This window comes from Archocentrus centrarchus, unplaced genomic scaffold (genome assembly GCF_007364275.1).
Source record: "Archocentrus centrarchus isolate MPI-CPG fArcCen1 unplaced genomic scaffold, fArcCen1 scaffold_153_ctg1, whole genome shotgun sequence".
Lineage (NCBI taxonomy): Eukaryota > Metazoa > Chordata > Actinopteri > Cichliformes > Cichlidae > Archocentrus > Archocentrus centrarchus.
The window spans coordinates 2,775-21,532 of NW_022060198.1; the positions used below are offsets into that span (position 1 = coordinate 2,775).

Below are 18,758 nucleotides of genomic sequence, written 5' to 3' on the forward strand. Positions count from 1 at the left end.
TTTTCTCTTTTACATTTCAGAACCCTTGTATAAATAACTTTAACACATAAAAACAAATTGACAGTATTACAGTAATTTTTGAAGGTGTGCAGGGCTTGGTTTAATGTCTGCAGCAGACTCCTTCTGAGGTTTGTGAAGCACAATGTTAGGTGCATCCTTCCTATCACAATCTCCAGCATACACTCTGTGGACAAGATAAAGTAGCACTTATGTTTTCTGGTGTTTCTTGTTTGTTTTTGTTTTATTAATAACCACATCTGTATTTTTGATATGATAAGGATTAAAAAAAAAGAGGTACTCGAGTAACTTATGTGGTAAAGTTGGAGCTAGAACAGGTTCGAAACTAGAGCTTGGTTTCCTGCACTGACAACAACAGGAAAACCATAGGATGTAGCACACAAGTACACACACACACACACACACACACGCACAATCACAGTTTTTGTCTGATACTCTTTATGTAATGCCTTCCTGTACAGACATCTCTTTTTTTGTCTGCTCTGTTGAGGACCATTTATGGTCATTATATAGAATATTATCCTCAGTATAGCTTAAGTATGGGCTCAGTTGAATTGTGTATTTAGCATGTGTTTTTTTTTTCTTATGTGTGTTTCAGGCCAGTCTGTCCATCTGGGGATGGGGGGGTCTTGGAGTTGTGCTGTTCCTTGTCACTTTGGACCCTTGCCATATTCTACCTGGCCTTTTATATCTTCTGCTTCATTGGAGGGTGAGCAGCAAGACCTTCATAGCCAGTCTTCACTTAAGCCTACATTTCTTTCACAGACACAGCACGTTGGCTGACCAGTTTTTAGCTGATTTCTAAATTACACTTCTGATTCACAGGGGCTTTGCGGTCACTTTGCTTTATGGAAAGATCAACTCCGAGAAACACCTGGAAAAGTGCGAGCACTCGTACTTGCCACCCACACAAATTGGTATACTGAAGGTAAAATACACACACTTCGACCTCGCCTGCACAAACAAGTGACCTGGCCTGCCAGATGTCATGGAGCTCATTAATGTTTCTCTTATTGCTTTACTCCTGTTTCGCTGCACACCGCTCATTGTGGTTTGTTTTGTGTCTTTCAGACGTTGGATGAGATGAAACTGGAGATAAAGCCTATAAAGATTGACCGGAGACTGACTGGGTCTAGTTTCATAGATGAACCACTACAACAGGTGTGTGTTTATGTGCTGCTCTTTGTGAAAAGTTTTGTGACTTCTTGTGCATTTGATACTTGTTTCATAATGGGGAAGCATAGATTACCAATTTTATTATATAGTATACATGGACACATGGTCAAAACTCTGTTTGAATACAAATTCATTTCTTCATAAGCACGTCTTGCCCCTTTCCTGGTGTCACTACCCCAACAAGGACATATTTACATTTGATAAAAATGAAAACTAATAAACAACTGGTTGAATGCTGATTACATGCTGATTACACTCATGGCTATTCGGTGAATGGCAGTGTTCCTTGTGTTTGCTCATAGCTCATTCTCACACACTGCTGTACCTGAGCTTCAGTCCGTACCATCCTGCACTGTTGTGTTGCACTACTCTGTATGCATGTTGTGTACGATGTGCAACAACTGGAGACTAGTGTATACGCTGAGTATTATTACAAATACAAGAAAGTACACTTGGGTGAGACGTAGCTACCAATACTAATATATGTTGCACAGCTAAGTTAGAGATAGCTGTGTAACTGGATTTGTGTTGACTACTATTATAACATAATATAACACAGGATAACCAGTGAATTAATTAGTAATTTGAGAATTAGCCAATTAGCATTTTCCATTAGATGTTCCCTTCCCCACCCCAGTCGTCTGACACTGCTGGGCTGTGAATTGTTTCTGGCTAGATTGCTGTGTACCCAACACAGCAGCTACTGTAGCAGGCTTACCTTAACTTGCTTGCTCACTAACATTTTTTCCAGCTAAAAACAATTTGAAGCCATATCAGTTATAATTATTTATTTTTGCCTTGTATGTAGTCTGTGTTGTGCTGGGAGGTGGCCCTTTGTTGGCATTAATGATTTAGGACTTCATTTCTAGCTACTGTTAGCCAGTAAAAAAGAAAAAAGATTCTAACTAACAAAATAAATAAAAGCTCCAAAAAGTCCAGGTCCATGCACTCAAGATGCAAAAAAGTTAGTAAACACCAATGTCTCTAGAGGTCAGAAAAATAATGTTGTTAGTGTTGCACACCTGTAATGATTGAAGGTATATTTACTCTGCTTGTGTCTCTACACCTTATAATGGTACAAAACTGGTATATATATTTTTTTATATTTCTAGCCCACTGAAATAAGGGCCTATTATTACCTGTTCAAACCTACTTTGCCAGAAGATGTATTTTTTAAACCCTATTTTGGTCATAATCTTTTTCTACTATAATTTTCCTTCCATGAGCACTGCTGGTTTGAGGGTCACTAATAGTACTCTTGTTACTTCTTTCCTGTACCATTAGCTACTGTTGCTCACTGTTCATGCTGAGAGTGGGGGAGGGAGAGAGAGAGAGAGAGAGAGAGAGAGAGAGAGAGAGAGAGGAGAGAGAGAATGGGTCCAGAGCATTACATCCTTTGATTTCACAGAAAAGTTATAATAATTCCTTCACATAGAACTCGTCCCGTAGGCAGTTAAAGGAAAACCAAGAGAACTGACGAAGGCTTATTTTTAATTTTGTAATTATCTGTTTACAATGAGAAGTTTTACCTAATATGGGTTTAAAAGAAAAGCTTTTTGCTTTGAGAAAACCACTGTCCACTTTACCCAGCTCTGAGTAGGTGCTGTACTTATGATAAACAGGACAGCAGCTAAGGAGAGAAGCTAAGAGCAGGTAACCAAGATTATGCCTGGGTGACAAATGCTAATACTCCAGACTTTTTGGACTGTGGTGGTTTTAGATCTCTGTCTGACCTATCAGCTCAGCTCTCCCTGGTCAGTGACTTAATTGCCTTGAGCCACAGAGAAGTACTGGCTATCAAGCACTTCATGACTCATTGAAGTCTGCATGTCAGATGAGTCTGGAGCTCTGCGTTCGTTGTCTTTTGATATATGCTAAATATTTTTTTTTCAACTTATAAAAATATAATAGCCAAAAGCAGGAAAATGCGACAAATTATTGAATGATATAATGGCTTAATTAAATGATTATCATGTACAAGCATCACGCTTTGTAATAGAAGCCATGTTGCTGGTGCACGCTTGCAGACGCATTCTTGACTTTTAACAGAATAAACCTCAGATCTCCTCTCTCTGTTTGTTAATGTTTGTTTTCTGGCATAACAACATCACGCAATGTTTGTCCTGTTTTTTTTTTTGTTTGTTTTCCTTTCAGTTTTTTATAGAAATATCCTTACATAATGTTCACCACACAGTGATTTCTGTCAACGAATTTATTTTTCTATTGAAAATAGATTTATTAGGCACTTTGTCTGACTTGATTGAAAACTCAGCCCGGATACACAATATAACAAACTTTCTGTACCGTTACACCAAAGCTCTTTGTCGTCATGTGTCCTAGAAATGAAAAAGATTGAGACATTTGAGTCTGCTGATGCAACAGTGTTTATACTCCTTTTTTTTATTATTTATTTTTTTCTATTTATTCTACTCATCATGCCCAGCATTTGCAAGATAAGGAAGATGGACTTAGTGGTTTCTGTTTATTAGTCACAGTTTTTCTTTCCACACTATCCTGTGGTTACAACACTTACTGCACAAAAACTTACTTTCAGCACATCCTCAGCAAAGCAGTGTGGCCACCAGAGTAAGTGCAGACACAGCAGTTAGCGGTGGTCAGATGACGCTAACGTCTCTTCTTTGGCATCTCTCCTCTCCCCTCCCCTGGGAATACTCCATTTATCTTTTCACTGCATGTGACCCTGAGATCTTGTACAGAGATATGTGAGCCCGCATCATGCTTCTGAAATAAATGTGATTCTTTTTTTTTTCCCCTAGCCACAACATGTGCTCATGTAAGGACTTTTTTCATTTTTGTCACTTTTTTGCTCCTTCCTCAGTCTGTATCGCACTGATTCACGTGTAGCGTGATCAAAGGAGATCCACGCCTTTTCGCTTAAACCCTGTAACTTTTTATGTGTTTACCACTCAGTTATACACACTACTCTTTTAGGGCAGGAATTGGAGGTGGGTTTTTTTTTTTTTTTTGGTTAAATGAATGATTATGCAGACGATCATGTTAATTTCATGGTTGGATCTTATCAGTCACCAGCATTATTTCTACAATGCTATAAGACATTTTGTCATTTACAACTTTCTGTGGGTGCTTCGTTCCCTTTGCCACGGCCTCCTCTGGTGATAAATTACAGTCATGTGAAAAACTAAGTACACCTCAGCATTCAGTAGTTTGTTAGAATCACCTTTATCAGCAATAACTTGAAGTAATCTTTTTCTGTATGAATTTATCAGTCTCTTAAATTGAGGAATTTTCTTTACAGCGTCACTTCAGTTCATATGAAGTTGCAGGCATTTGTTTTTGCACAGCTTTCTTAAGGTCCCACCACAGCATTTTCAATCAGGTTGAGGTCTGGACTTGGACTGACTTTATTTTTCAGCCATTCTGTTGTAGATTTGCTGCTGAGCTTAGGATCATTGTCCTGTTGCATGACAATTTCAGCCATGCTTTAGCTGTTGGACAGATGGCCTCACATGTGACAATAGAATACTTTGGTATACAGAGGAGTTCATGGTCAACTCAATAACTGCAAAGTGCCCAGGTCCTGTGGCTGCAGAACAACCCTAAATCATCACCCCTCCACTGTTGTGCTGACAGTTGGTATGAGGTGTTTGTGCTGTGCTGTGCATAACAGCTAAACATCTCCACTTTAGTCTTGTCTGTCCAAAGGACGTTGTTACAGAAGTCTTGTGGTTTGTTCAGACATGATTTTGCCATGCTGTCATGTTCTTTTAGAGAGAGGAAGCTTCTCCTGGCAACCCTTCCAAACAAACCAAACCTGTTCAGTCTTCTTCTAATTCTTCTGTCATGAACTTTAACATACAACATGCTAGCTGAGGACCGCTAGAGTCTGAGAAGTAGTTCTTGGATTTTTGCAACTTCTCTAAGCATTACATAGTCTGAACATGGGCTGACGGGAAAAAATGTGGCATTGTGTTAACGCACACCTGAATGTTCCAGACCTGCAAAACTGCATTTATAGAGGTGCTCACACTTGCTGAACATCAGTTAATCAGTTGCATTTGATTACCAGATTTCACTTTTATATATGACTTTTGCTTACCCAGGCCCTGTGTCTTTGAGCTGTCACATGATTTGTGTCAACGAGCATTTTAGTGTCAGTGGAGATTATTTCAGAAATGTGATAAAATGCTCATCTTGATATCATGGTCTTTAAAGCATACAATTATCTACTTCCATATCTGTTACCTCACACCAGATGTTTGTATGTGACGTGACAGTAAACAGATTTAATTGTTTGATCCTTTTCTCAGTCAGACTCCTCTCTAGCTCTCAATTCACTCAGTCTGGGCTGTCTTTGCAGAATTTTGCCTTACTTCTCTCCTCTTTTCTTCCATATGTCTTTGTCTTTTTAGGTAATCCAGTTTGCACTGAGAGACTACATCCAATACTGGTACTACACTTTAAGCGAAGATGAGTCCTTCTTATCAGAGATCAGGCAGACGCTGCAGAATGCCCTTGTCCAGTTCTCCACACGGTACAAGACACACATTCAAACACATTTTCTGGCTTATATATTTTAAACATATCAAACAATTTATACTGTGTGCATGTGTGTGTGAAAAGGTCCAAAGAGGTGGACTGGCAGCCTTACTTTACCACTCGCCTGGTGGACGACTTTGCTACCCATTTACGTGTTTTCAGAAAAGCCCAGGATCGCCATGGTGACAGAGAAGACAAGCAAAGTACGCACATCACATTCACTTTATTTCTCACTCCCTGTGGTTATTAATATGTTTGCTGTGTTTCCAGATCTGATTCAGCTTCTCTTTAATACTGATTGTGATCATCTATAACAATACAATCATTTGGTGCTTAATCAAAGCTTTGTGATGTTTTGAAAAGATTTGATTGTGATTGCACTGCAGATAATTTTTTTCCTGTAATGTTTTTGATGAAGCCAGGGCGATAATTTCTAAGGATAATGCAGATTGTGACTGAATAGTGATTTCTGAACAGGGGACATAACAGAAGAGCTGGTGGAGTCTTTCTTTGAGGCTGAGATGGAAATGGAAAGGAAGATTTGTCGAGATGTTGTGTGCACTTCACGCAAAGATGAAGAAGGTAAAGACACTTCCATTTTTGGCCTTACATTTCACAGTTATGAAGAACTTCTTGTTGTAACTAGTAACCCTGAACTTGTACTCTGCGTGTCTGTCAGGGTTTCTTCGGGACTTGTGTGAGTTGCTTCTGTACTTGTTACTACCTCCTGGAGATTTCCACAACAAGAATATGAGATACTTCCTAAGGGTGAGTGCAGGAACAAATTGGTCTGAGATGCAAATACAAAAAAGAAAAATCCATATATGCTCTTACAGTATGCCATAAAACCTGTATTGTGTAGTCATCATGAAGAAGCCACAGGTCAAATGCTGCCACTCTGGCTGCCAGCCGCCCATTATATCCCCCTGCATGCACATTCTGGCTGTGTAGTGACATGTTTGTAGTGTAAATTAGAGTGAGTATGCCTGGAAATACACTGTTATGTTTCTTAGGAGGTGCTGGCGCGTGGTGTCCTGCTTCCACTGATCAACCAGCTGAGTGACCCAGACTACATCAACCAGTTTGTGATATGGATGGTGAGATTTAACACAACTCCAAACTGTCTAAGAAACAATCCAAGAACCCATTTAATTTAAGGGTTGGGATAAAATATAATTTGGTGCTGGTATGTGTAGCTGAATGTCCTTTTTTTTTTTTTTTTTTGTCTAGATTCGGGATAGCAGCTGTAACTATGAAGCTTTCATGAACATCCTCAAGTTAACAGACAAGCCAGCTGAGCTGGAAGCCGTTAAAGACAAGGTGCTGGAGGAGCTGCAGTATCTACGCTCCCTGGACACTGCTGGAGATGGTGGGCACTCACTTTTTTCCATTTACATTAGACACGCACTGAAAACTGATTTGTCATTCTGTACCTAGATAAAGTTTATGGAAATCAGCACACTGCTTACCTCTCCTGTCCTGATCGCTTTTTGTTTCCCTGTCCTTTAGACATTAATGTGATCAAGAACCAGATCAACAGTCTTCTGTTTGTGAAGAAGGTGTGTGAGACCAGGATCCAGAGACTGCAGTCTGGCAAGGTGAGAAACTGCAGGGAAGCTTTAAAGTGCTTATATTGGAGGACCCAGTTTAAACATGCATCGTGCAGCTTTGTCTGCACAGCTATCAGCTGGTTTTGCTCAAAGTCAGCATTAGTTATGTTAATGCTTTGCTCTCTGTACCATTCTTTGTTTATTCGGTTTCTGTGTTGTGTAGGAGGTTGATGCCTTGAAGTTGGCAGCCAACTTTGGAAAGCTTTGTGTCATTCCGCTGGATCACATTCTTGTCCACAACATAGCCCTGCAGTTTTTTATGGGTAAATACATCAACACCTCACACAGATGCCAAACCTCACTGTAGTTATAATCTCAAACTTTTCTGTTAATTATCTTTTTAATCCCTGTTATTCTACTTCTCTTGAATGTATGACTCCAACCTGTCTCTTTAGACATACTCATTTGCATGACAGACTTCTAAAGGTTGTTTGTTTTATAGATTAGATTATAAGAGTTTGTACATGTGTGTGCAAGTTAGGAGTCAAAGCCGAGTTGTGTCAGCTCAGCTGTGGAAAACATTCAGCAGCCTAAACATAACTAAACCAGGCATGCTAGTATTTATGCTGCCTAAAATGTTTTATTTTTTTGTTTGTGACGCATCACTGGAAAATTAGCCAAAGACCCAGAATCCCGACTGTGCACAAAAACAGCCAAGCGGTGATGTAATCAAGAATAGCTGGACTTTCCAACATTTCCAATGTTTGTTATCTTAACTTCACTGTCTGCAAATATCTCTCAAAAATCTCTCTCTCAAAAATTCACCACTTTCTGATGCATAAACTGCAAATAAACAACGCACCATTTTGCCACAATCCTCAACCCGGCTATGAGAGGAAAACCCCATTCAGTGCAGCTACACTGCTTAGCCAGTCAGCCAGTAAAATTTTCCCCCTTAGAGTTTTCAGTCTTTAGCATGTGGTGATAACACTGTGTGGATTGTGATCAATTGACGGTCTCTTGTAAACCTAGTGGAATTTTTTTTTTTTTTTTATCAGAAATGTAATAATTTATGAATGTGCTACAAGTGAATATTTTTCTCTCTACATTGTTAATAAACCAAAATAATTCAAAGAATGGACACATTTTGATGTCTTCAAGTTAAAAATTCATAGAAAAAAGAAATGTTTTCGCATGTTAATCTAGAATTTTTGATCTTTTGCATGCTGTATGACATTTGTGCGTAGATCACAAAACTCCAAAACTGTAAACAAGTAGAAGGCCAATATCATGACAGTCTAACAGTAAATGGATCTTTAGAAATGAGACTGCTGGAGACCACAGCCTGCCAAAAATACCGAGTCCAAAATTCACTGGCCCTGTAAGTATGCCATAGCATCATATGATTTAGGTAACCAAGTGCTGTCTGTCTGTTGACCCAGACTTCATGCAGGCAGCGGGGGCCCAGGCCGAGCTGTTCTTCTGGCTTACAGTGGAGGGATACAGGGTGACAGCACAGCAGCAGCTGGAGGCCATGCAGGGCTGGCAGAAAGATGGCAAGAAGCAGCCTAGTGCCACCAAGGGGCTTCTGAAAGCAGCTGCACTGGGTGTCTATGAGCAGTACCTCTCTGAAAAGGTAGCTGAAAAAGTGATACATGCACAGCCTCATCAAATATTTTAAGCCACACTCATTTCAGCTATATTTTGCACAGTTTCCCAACTTTTCTTTGGAAATGGTAATTTCTTTATAGGGAAATTTAAAGTACAGCTCTCTTGCATCTGTGTGGTCTAGTATAGTTAAATACTTGTCTCTGTCTGCTCCAACAGGCATCCCCCAGGGTGCACGTGGACGAGGCATCACTAGCAAGACTTGGGGAGAAGCTACGGAAAGACGATCCCACACCAGAAATATTTGATGAAATCCAGAGAAAGGTACCCCCACCCCCCCACCTCTTTTTTTTTTTTTTTTTTTTTTTTTCTTCTGCTGTATTATTTTGTTTTTATTTCCCCACTCTGCTAACAAATATTATTGCTTGTCCTTTACAACAGGTGTATGACATGATGCTACGTGATGAGTGCTATTACCCATCCTTCAAGCAGAGCCCTCTTTATGTCCGCATGTTAGCAGAGCTGGACATGTTGAAAGAGCCAAGCTACCGAGGGTCTGATGATGGCGATGGAGAGTCCTTCAATGGTTCTCCAACAGGAAGCATAAACCTAGTGAGTTTTTTTTTTCCACTTAATATTGGACTTGTGTTTATGGGTTATTGTCTATGCTGTTGTTATTATTACTAGTTTATGATGACTTGTTTGTGATTTCAGTCTTTGGATGACTTGCCCAATTCCTGCCATGATGAATCTATGCACCTTCTTGCCTTCATCTCTGACACAGGTATGCTCACCGAGTTTTCAGTAGGTTGGTTTTTGTTTTGGGGAATTGCTGACACAAAGGGTAATAAATGCACAAGGTTATGTGTTTTCTTTTGATTTGATTTGGTATTCTTGTAACATTTTGAATGTTGAATTGTGTGTGTGGGTGTGTGTGTGTGAGAGAGTGAGAGACTTTCTTTTGGAATTGGGTATCTGTTCTCCCTTTTGGTCCTCCCCTGCATGTTTTCTTAAAGCATTTTACCGCTAAGCTCTATTCATCTGCATGTGTCTGCTGTCACATCACACTGTTCCAGTATTCTTTATTTCTGTCACTCCATTACCTTCACTATTTTTCTGTTTTTTCCTTTTTCCTTCCTTGTCCCTCCCTTATCTTTCCTGCCATTCTGTTACACTTTCCTCCCTTTTATTTATCCCATTTATACACATTTTCCTCCCTTTTATCTCATTCATATACACTTTGCTCCCTTTTTTTCCCCCTCTGCTTGTTCTTTCACGCCCCCCATAATTACACATGCAACACTTTCCTTTTGTCCTCTTGTTCTTTCTACTGCTTTTATCAACCCATCCCCCATTTTCCAATTTCCTTTTGGATGTATTACCGGATCAAGTAGCTGATGCTTGTCTCCCCGGCTTTTGGGGTGCTGCAGGGTGTGCAATGACCACGGTAAGACCTACGCACTGTACGCCATCACTGTGGTTAGACGCAACCAAGATGGCAGTGAGGAATCCTGGAAGACCTACCGCCGCTACTCAGACTTCCATGACTTCCATATGAGAATCACTGAACAGGTGTGTGTGTGTGTGTGTGTGTGTGTGTGTGTGTGTGTGGGTGTGTGTGTGTGTGTGTGTGTGTGTGTGTGTCTTTCAGTGGGGTGGGGGTGGGATGGGGTGAGGGATCTCATTTTATTACAGTAGTTTTACATGATTTACAGTTACAAATTACATATTTTTCATCATCTACTGACTCTTTGAGCAACTCCTCATTTCACTTTAAGCCTGCTTTCATGTGATTGGCTGCTCCTCGCCTGGCTTCTGCAAACAGAAGCATTGCCTCTTCCACAGTCAGAGCTGAGGCCCAAGGTGACCGCATAGCCAAATTGAAGGCTCGAGAGAATTGGGGAAAATAAGTGTTGGAAACAAAGTGTTTCGAGCAGTCTGAAGCCTGAGGTTTTGGCTTATAGGAATTACCTGTACATTATTTACAACTTTGGCTTAGCATTCAGCATTGTTACAGTAAATGTATACAGGATAGAAAATAAGGAAAAGCATAGTAGTTCGTCTTTAAATCATTTAGCTGATAATAAGTCAAAAACAGTATTTAAAGATGCAGCATCAGCTGCAATTTTCTTCTTCTGAATCTTTTATATGTTCCGCTTTAGTTTGAGAACCTGGCATCAATCCTCAAACTGCCGGGGAAGAAAACTTTCAATAACATGGACAGAGACTTCTTGGAGAAGAGAAAAAAAGACCTCAATGCTTACCTACAGGTAATGCTATTATGTGATAGTTTGCATATGCTATTCTTTTTTTTATTGTCATACATTGTTATCTCCCTTCTATAAATACATTTTTGTGTTTGTTACAGTTGCTGCTGAACCCAGAGATGGTGAAGGCCTGCCCAACTCTGATCCCCTATGTGTATGACTTCCTAGAGAACAAGGCCTACAGCAAGGGCAAAGGAGAGTTTGCACGGAAGGTATTTCTTTTTCTGAAATATGAATACCTGTCAGTGTTGTGCAGTGTTTTTCTTTTAAATTACTACATAAAGTAGATAATTGGGATTTTTATATGCTGTAAAAATGATTACTTATAGTAATTAAAAGTATGATTAGCAGTATTGTTATAACTTAGCTGAGATTTTGTCTATAAAGTTCATTTTCTGCTCTTGTTTTATTCCCCCATCAGATAGACACATTTGTGAATCCTCTACGGAGCTCCATGAGAAATGTATCCAATGCAGTTAAAGCCCTCCCAGACAGTTTGGCAGAGGGAGTGACCAAAGTCTCTGACAACATGGGTCGCATGTCAGAAAAACTGGGTCAAGACATCAAACAGTCCATACTGAAGGTAGAACCGTCCAGTACTGCAAGTATTTTGAATAAGTGTCATGAAGCACAAGCTTTGCTTGATCCCCTGTATTTGTTAATCTAACCTCTGATTTTTCTCTTTATTCCCAGGTGCCTCCACTCCTCCCCAAGTCTGACATCGACCCTGAACACTGTCGAGTCTCTGCACAGCTCGATGACAATGTGAGCAAAGTCCTTCTAAAGTTCTCTTGAAATGCCTCTGAGCACAAACTTCCAGATATCAATGAGGTCTGATTAGAAACAGCTTAAAAAATTGCTAAATTTCTGCACACAGATGTGCAGGTGCCCTAGGGGCATTGTAAAACAAAACAAAACGAAGCATAAGTCTTATGGGGCCGTTATACTTTTGTGCTGTGCTTCTAATAAAAATATTTGAAACAAAAAAAATTTTTTTTAATTGCTAAATTTCCACTAAAAAAAGGTCTTATAAAGCTTTTCTTTTGGGTGTTATACTTTGCCACCATCTTTGCTTTTAGGAACTAGAAGGGCACTGAGCAGGGCACATAACTCGCCCACCCCAAATTTTTCTATGTGCCAATGCTACGCTGCAATAGATACCACCCGAAGTTGTCATATTACATCAGGTTTAGTTATATTTGTCGTTTTAGTGTTAGTTGCATGTCACTGACTTTATTTCTTACTCTACAGGAGTTAATTATCTTTTGACCCAATCATTTTCAGCATTCTGGATCATTAGATCTGGAATCGTCCTTCGATGGTGAACAAACTTCGCTATGTGACAGAACTTGTGAGGGTTTGCTGCTAGTTTGCAAGGTGTTCCATTTCATTTCAAGGTGTTTTAAATAAAATGGTTTCCAGGTGGATGATAATATTCCACTCCGGGTAATGCTGCTGCTGATGGATGAGGTGTTTGATCTTAAAGAGAAAAACCAGTGGCTGCGCCGGAACATTAAGAACCTTCTGCAGCAGCTCATCAGGGCCACATATGGAGACACAATCAACAGGTCAGAGCCACATCAAATCCTTAGAAAAGACAGTTCAGACTGGGTGAATGTTGGCACAAAGACTAGTTAGAAACATTTAATGTTTGCGTCTTTCTGTAGGAAAATAGTGGATCATGTGGACTACCTGACGTCGCCAGAGCAGGTGGCAGATTATGTTAAAAAATTCAGGTAAGACATTGCCTTTTTATTTCAAGGATCTCTGATTAGTCAGAGGAGTATTGTATAACTTTTAGTGTCTCCGCCTTTGAACAGGGATTCTTACTGGCCCAATGGTATTCTAGCTGAGACCCCGCCCCGCCGGGACAAGAGCATCCGCATGAGGACACGAGTAGCTGCCAAAACCAGCCTGCTGGGAATCATGCCAGGTGAAAATACACACACACCTACACATTTTATATTGCTGGCGCCATCTGCTTACTCATTATCTTTGAAGCCCTCATACTTAAGATAAACGGCACTTCTCATTTGTTTTAAATGCCTCCTTTTTTTCCCATTCATTTATATATCATGCTTGTATTTTAGCTCATCCCACTGAATATGAATGGAAAAGTTGTAAGGAGAGAGGAGTCAGTGACGTCTTTCTGGATGTCTGCAGTCAAACTGGCAACGTCCGTCAAGAGCTGTCGAATAAATGGGTTTCTCAGTCATATTAGGAATCCACTGCTCTTCTGTATGCTGCCAGAAAACCTCCTCACTCCTCCAAACTATGTTGGGCAATTTGAGATTTAAAATATATTTTTATGTGAGGAAAAGATTGAAGTACACCCCAGTGGTATTCTAGATGAGGAGTGTGAGAATCTGGAATAAGTCAGTGAGAAGCATCCAGATTCACCTCTGTGCTTTGTCCAGTCTGCTTTGAAGAAATGATTGGCATATGCTCATTACCCCCTCTTGTGTTCAGTGGAGATATAAATGCCCACTGTAAATACTGTTTAACCATCTGCTGTCCAGGTCTAGGGTGCAGTGAGACAATTATGACTTGATGCACTAGAAAGAGGCAGAGAAAGCACATTAGAAAACTGAAAGGTTCAAGAGAAACTAGAAGATTTGCTCCTTACACACTTCTGATTGATGTTTGCCAACTCTGATAAAGCACACTTGCTTTTTACTGGAATCATCTGTCTCCCATGCACTGTGATAATAACACAGAAAAATATGTTATTATCCTCTCGCGTAAAAAAAGTGGGAGGATATTGTAGTCATACCGCCCGTCTATCTGTGCATCTGACTTTTATCCCGTGCCTTTGCTTTGTTTTTGCTATCAAACTAAAAATTTCAAGGATTATTATTGCAAACTGAAGAGCAAGCTGAATGATTTGCACTGCTGTAAACTCAGAACAAATTCAAGTCAGTTTTATTCTATTTATAGCACTAAAGCACAACCACTGTCACCTCAAGGAAAGAAGAGAGCAGAGGGAGATGAACCTAAACCCTATTTTTTTCCCACCTCCTTAATGTTGTGCACACTGCTGATATCTACCCTTTCCCTCCCTCTCTTCCTCAGACGAGCTGAAGCACATCATCGGAGCCGATACCACAAGAAAGGGCATCCTCCGTGTCTTTGACATGTTTCAGTACCAACCCATGAACCGTCGGTTAGTCTACGTTTTCCTGGAGGGCTTCTTGGAGACCATGTTCCCTCAGTACAAATTCCCAGAGCTCTTTGTCAAGCTACACTCCCGCTCGCCACGCATCCACAGATACAACCAGAAACTGAAATCCACCTCCCTCAAGAGGTGACACGAGAGGAGAGAGGCAACAGGACAAGGGCCAACTAGACACACAGAGATTTGAGAGCTGAGGGTGTGAGTGGTGGTGGGGTTTTTTTTGGGGGGGGGGGCTTGTTGTGAACAATGAGGTGTGTGCATTTGTGTGTGAGAATCCTGCCCTTCCTCTTCCCTCACACACTCCTGAAGGTGAAAACACTCCAATTATCTGGTTGATTTGTTTCTGTCTTGACAGAAATAAGGACAAGTTACACTCATACACACATGCGCAAACACAAATCTCATAATTTGCACCAAGACTGAACTTGGCTGTATTTTCTTTTAGTTCCTATATATTTCCCTTCTCCATTTGGGACTTTTTAGTTGTGTTGAGCTTTACTCTGGGCCAGCCAACGCTGCTTTTTCATGGTCCAGAGAGCAGACCACAAATACTGTATTGTTTTTAAACTGCAGGACCTAGATAACATAGACCCACACCTTGCCTTACCTTCCTGCTTCTGTCTTTCAGCCAGCACAGTTCTCTTCCACATCAGTGAACGTTCCACACAGCTGTCATCAAACTCTCCCTCATGCTGTAGACATTTGAGCTGCAAAATCGCTTGCACTGTTTTCACAGCAACCAAAAATGTCGATAGCACTGGGTTTAAGAGGCGCTGTTTTTTAATATGTGACTGAGCAAATATGGGTTGAAAAGGCTTTTATTTTGTTTTCTCTAGCCTCAGTGCTTGACCCCCCCCCCCCAAAAAAAGTGTTACATCAATTTAGCACCCTTAAACATCAAAGTAAAGAACAGCTTCCATCACTTTTAATGCTACTGTCATAACCTGTGCTGACCAAAGCTCATGCTGTTCACACGTGTACTGTTGTGATATTGGGATACTCTAAACTTTACTGTGTTTCATATCACGTGAAGAAAGAGAATGCAACGTTGACCTTTAATGACCTATAAGGTGAGGCTGTGACAACACGCTGAGGTGTGTTATCGTGGGAGGGGCCTGACTACTCAAGAATGTACTCTCTGGTCTGTTCTGTATTTGGCTCATGCAGAACTGTGTGTGAATGTGTGTGTGTGTGTGTTTTAGCACGAAGATGCAACCCTCTTCTGTCAGAACCTGTCAGTGTGTGTTAGGGAACCAGCCTTAAATCTATATACAGTATACACTGACCAAGAGATGCACGCTAGAGGTAGCTCGCCTTCATGCGACTGAACATAATAAGGAAATCGAGAGAGGTATGGAGATGCATCCCTAATCACCTTTGTTCAGAGGATAACGTCTTGGATTTGGTGCAATATTTTTGTTTTCTTTAATGCATGTGCATTTTTGAATCATTGTATACTGAAAATTGTTTTAATAGCAGAAAACACGAAAGCTTTCCTGGAAATGTCTTCTTACCCCAACAATTTAACATTCCGTTGTTGTAAAAGTACAATGTTTATTTTACAGACTTGTTTTATAAGTCTGACTTTTTTTGTTTGTTTTTTTTGGTGTGCAGGGGCTTATTTTCTCACTTATCTCCAGCCCACCCTTGCAGAAATAATCAGAGATGATTATTAGATGGTAGTAGGGGGATTTTCCCATCACAGCCCAGTGACACTTAGTTCAGAGGCGGCCTTGAACAACTGCTTCTTTTCTGTTATGCATTTAAGCCTGTTAAGTGTGAAGAGATGTTTGTTGTTATGAACTGACTGCTGAAAAGACCCCACCCACCCACTCTGCCCCCCGCCCATAAAAATGGGTCAAACAGGTTCACAGAAGAGCTGTGTCCTGTGACCACTAGAATCACTGCTAATAAGCACTTACTGTAGCAAGTGTGGGAGTCCCGCTCCCATTGACTGAACAGCGCCCCATTCTGCTGCAGTCATTGGACGGAAACTTCGTCTGCTGTGATTTGCTTGCACTGAGCAGCGCCGGTGGACTCTTGATTGGCTGAGTCGGACGACGTGGACTGGACTGGAGCCTCTCTTATTGGGAGGTGAATAATGTGTCCCTTATGATGGCGAAGGAGATATCACCTTTAACTTTCTGCACACCTCTCCATACAACAGGAAGGCTTGTCTTTTTTAACCCCAGTATATATGAATATGATAATGAAAATTAAATTGTGCATATCTGTGTACAGTATGTGTTAATAGTGTGCCTAAATGTACTGTCAACTCTATTTTCATATTTTTCTTTAACCTAAAAAAAAAAAAAATCAGAATGTCATGATCATTTTATGCGACTGAAAATGACTTTAGGGTGTTTTTTTTTGTTTGTTTTGGCATCATGCTTATCAAACTTTTCCTTGTGAGCAGTTGTGCTCAGAACAGTATAACACTAATAAAAGGTAACTCAGACTAACTGACTTACAGTGTGCATGGTGTCTGAAGTATTTGCAGCATTTATTTATTTTTCCTTCATAATGACTCAGTAACATACCACACCCATTAAGCCTAATTATATGCTGCTGAGGTTGCTCTAACAGCTTAGGGAAGATCAGCCACACGAGTCTTTGGTACACAGGAAATTGGAAAGTGAAGAGCTGCTATAGCATCTGAAGTTCTTGGATAATAGGACACTGTCTCTAGTTTTGCTTTTTTCAGTAACAGACCGCTTCCAAGTGCAGAAAACAAAAGTGACCTATGACTACCCTTTTAAAAACTAAAGTAGTAATCACTCAATTTGTGCAGAGCCATTCTGACTCCATTACACCACTCTTCGTACTGAGTAGTACTTGAGCCCTGCATAACATGATGTTTAGACTGCTTATTTGCCCTGTTTTTACAGCAGCTGTTTCAATGTGTATTTACAAGGCCAGGGCATGTTTTAAAATGATAAATGGTTCTCAAACATTGTAGCTTTTTAAAATAAAGCTTTAATTTATTAATGTCCTATTCCACCAAGATGAGCCGGCTCACAGGGATGGTTGATATATATAAAAAATTGGAGCACAATTACTTAAAGTTATACCTATGAGCCTGTTTTAATATCTACACATTTAAGAAGTTACATATTAGCTCCAGAAGACAGTTCATCATTTACCACACATGTCTGATGAAAACAGAGATTTAAATTCACATATGTAGTCAAATCTTTATTTTAATTTAAGAAGTCAGCAGCTTACAGCATTAGGGTACCTGGTCCAGCCACACGGTGTCAGTATACATCCAATGTCACACAGATTTCTGCTGGCTGCCCGGAGCAGCGTCTTCGGCTCGGTGTCCGGTGAATGACCCCCTGCAGTCCACACCGGAGCTCATTTACATGCACACTTTCTAAACAGTCTTCAAGTTTTCCTCTGCGCTTTTCCTACTGGATCCGTGATGATAACTGCTCCCCAGGCAGCCAAACCTTAAACACAAGTGCGCATGTCTTCATTAGTAGACGCCTGACACAACAAACAGTCAGAAAACTGATCGACTTACTTGCAGCGAAAGTAATCTGAGCCACTGTCCCCATAGAGGTGGGCCCCCCCTGTCGCATCACCTTCCGCGCTGCGTTAAACACATAAGCTCCGGACAGGATCAGACCGCCTCCGGAGATCAGCCTGCAGCTCCAGCAGCTCTTAAACGTCTGGCTGGCTTTGGACACGGGCACACCGGCTCCTTCTGTTGGCGGCTCCGGGCCTACTGACATTGTACCACAGGGTGCTGGTAATAATACGCTTGGTTATAAACTCCTAGAAATACGAAACAAACATGAAAATAAACCAGAGTCTGTCTCTGACTTTAGATCGTATAAGTCGCCCAAATGAAGGACAAAGACACGGACGAACTTTAACATATGTGCTCTTTTCACCTGCTGAAGTAAAGTCGGATTTAGCAAAGTGGTTCCGGGTCGTTCCGCTATATTTCTTATCCGGTATTTTCAAAATAAAAGCCCGTTCCTTTCTTTCTTTTTTGTGTCCGTGTTAATTTACCACTGTAAATCGAAATGATGTGACTCTATTGGGGGGGGGATAGTGATTGGATCAGATTATTGGGGGTTATGACCCCCCCGCAAATTACGCGCTTGACTGCAAGGTTTGTCAAGGGAGACTGTAGGTAGTAAACATTAGATGGTAATCTGTAGGATGACTTTGGAAATCAAGAAGAAGCGAGCGAAGGTAGAGGCAAAGATTGAATAGTGGAAGCTAAAGAAGGAAGAATGTTGCACAGAGTTCCCAGTAGCAGATGATTGGGGAAGTACAGTTGGTGTATTCTCTGGACAGAGGAAAGAGGACAAGGAGAGTTGGTGGCGGAATGAGGAAGTACAGGAAAGTATTTAAAGGAAGAGATTAGCAAATAAAAAGTGGGGTAATCAGGGAGATGAAGAAAGTAGACAGGAATACTGGGAGGCTAGGCGT

General features: G+C 40.7%; 2 protein-coding genes across 3 annotated transcripts; one reads left to right on the forward strand and one right to left on the reverse strand.

Moving 5' to 3' along the window:
• Nucleotides 1-676: 676 nt before the first annotated feature.
• On the forward strand, nt 677-14,540 carry LOC115775484 (sorting nexin-13-like). The gene is given in 25 exon segments (XM_030723014.1): nt 677-727; nt 844-946; nt 1,090-1,179; nt 5,586-5,707; nt 5,797-5,915; nt 6,190-6,294; nt 6,392-6,480; nt 6,726-6,809; nt 6,943-7,081; nt 7,222-7,310; nt 7,486-7,585; nt 8,705-8,898; nt 9,090-9,194; nt 9,312-9,482; nt 9,585-9,654; nt 10,265-10,300; nt 10,303-10,442; nt 11,033-11,140; nt 11,239-11,349; nt 11,559-11,720; nt 11,831-11,902; nt 12,560-12,705; nt 12,805-12,873; nt 12,958-13,070; nt 14,210-14,540. Coding segments are annotated over 23 exon segments (2,658 nt in total). The 5' UTR covers nt 677-727; nt 844-946; nt 1,090-1,101; the 3' UTR covers nt 14,446-14,540.
• Nucleotides 14,541-17,485: 2,945 nt separating this feature from the next.
• LOC115775481 (distal membrane-arm assembly complex protein 1-like) lies at nt 17,486-18,256 on the reverse strand. Of its 2 annotated transcripts, none has more exons than XM_030723012.1 (3): nt 18,212-18,256; nt 17,839-18,092; nt 17,486-17,764 (listed from the first exon to the last, which is right to left on the reverse strand). In XM_030723012.1, exons 2-3 carry the CDS (start codon nt 18,047-18,049, stop codon nt 17,700-17,702), a joined length of 276 nt encoding a protein of 91 aa, XP_030578872.1. In that variant the 5' UTR covers nt 18,050-18,092; nt 18,212-18,256; the 3' UTR covers nt 17,486-17,699. The 2 variants fall into 2 exon arrangements, with proteins under 2 accessions (XP_030578872.1, XP_030578873.1); XM_030723013.1 differs by having other exon boundaries at nt 18,189-18,241.
• Between the last annotated feature and the right edge of the window lie 502 nt (nt 18,257-18,758).

What these genes read in the sequence shown, in the direction of transcription:
- LOC115775481 (XM_030723012.1), bottom strand. Translation starts at nt 18,049, where the DNA reads ATGTCAGTAGGCCCGGAGCCGCCAACAGAAGGAGCCGGTGTGCCCGTG. An exon ending in TCAGATTACTTTCGCTGCAA is followed by an intron (nt 17,765 to 17,838) that starts GTAAGTCGATCA and finishes CTTGTGTTTAAG; the next exon opens with GTTTGGCTGCCTGGGGAGCA.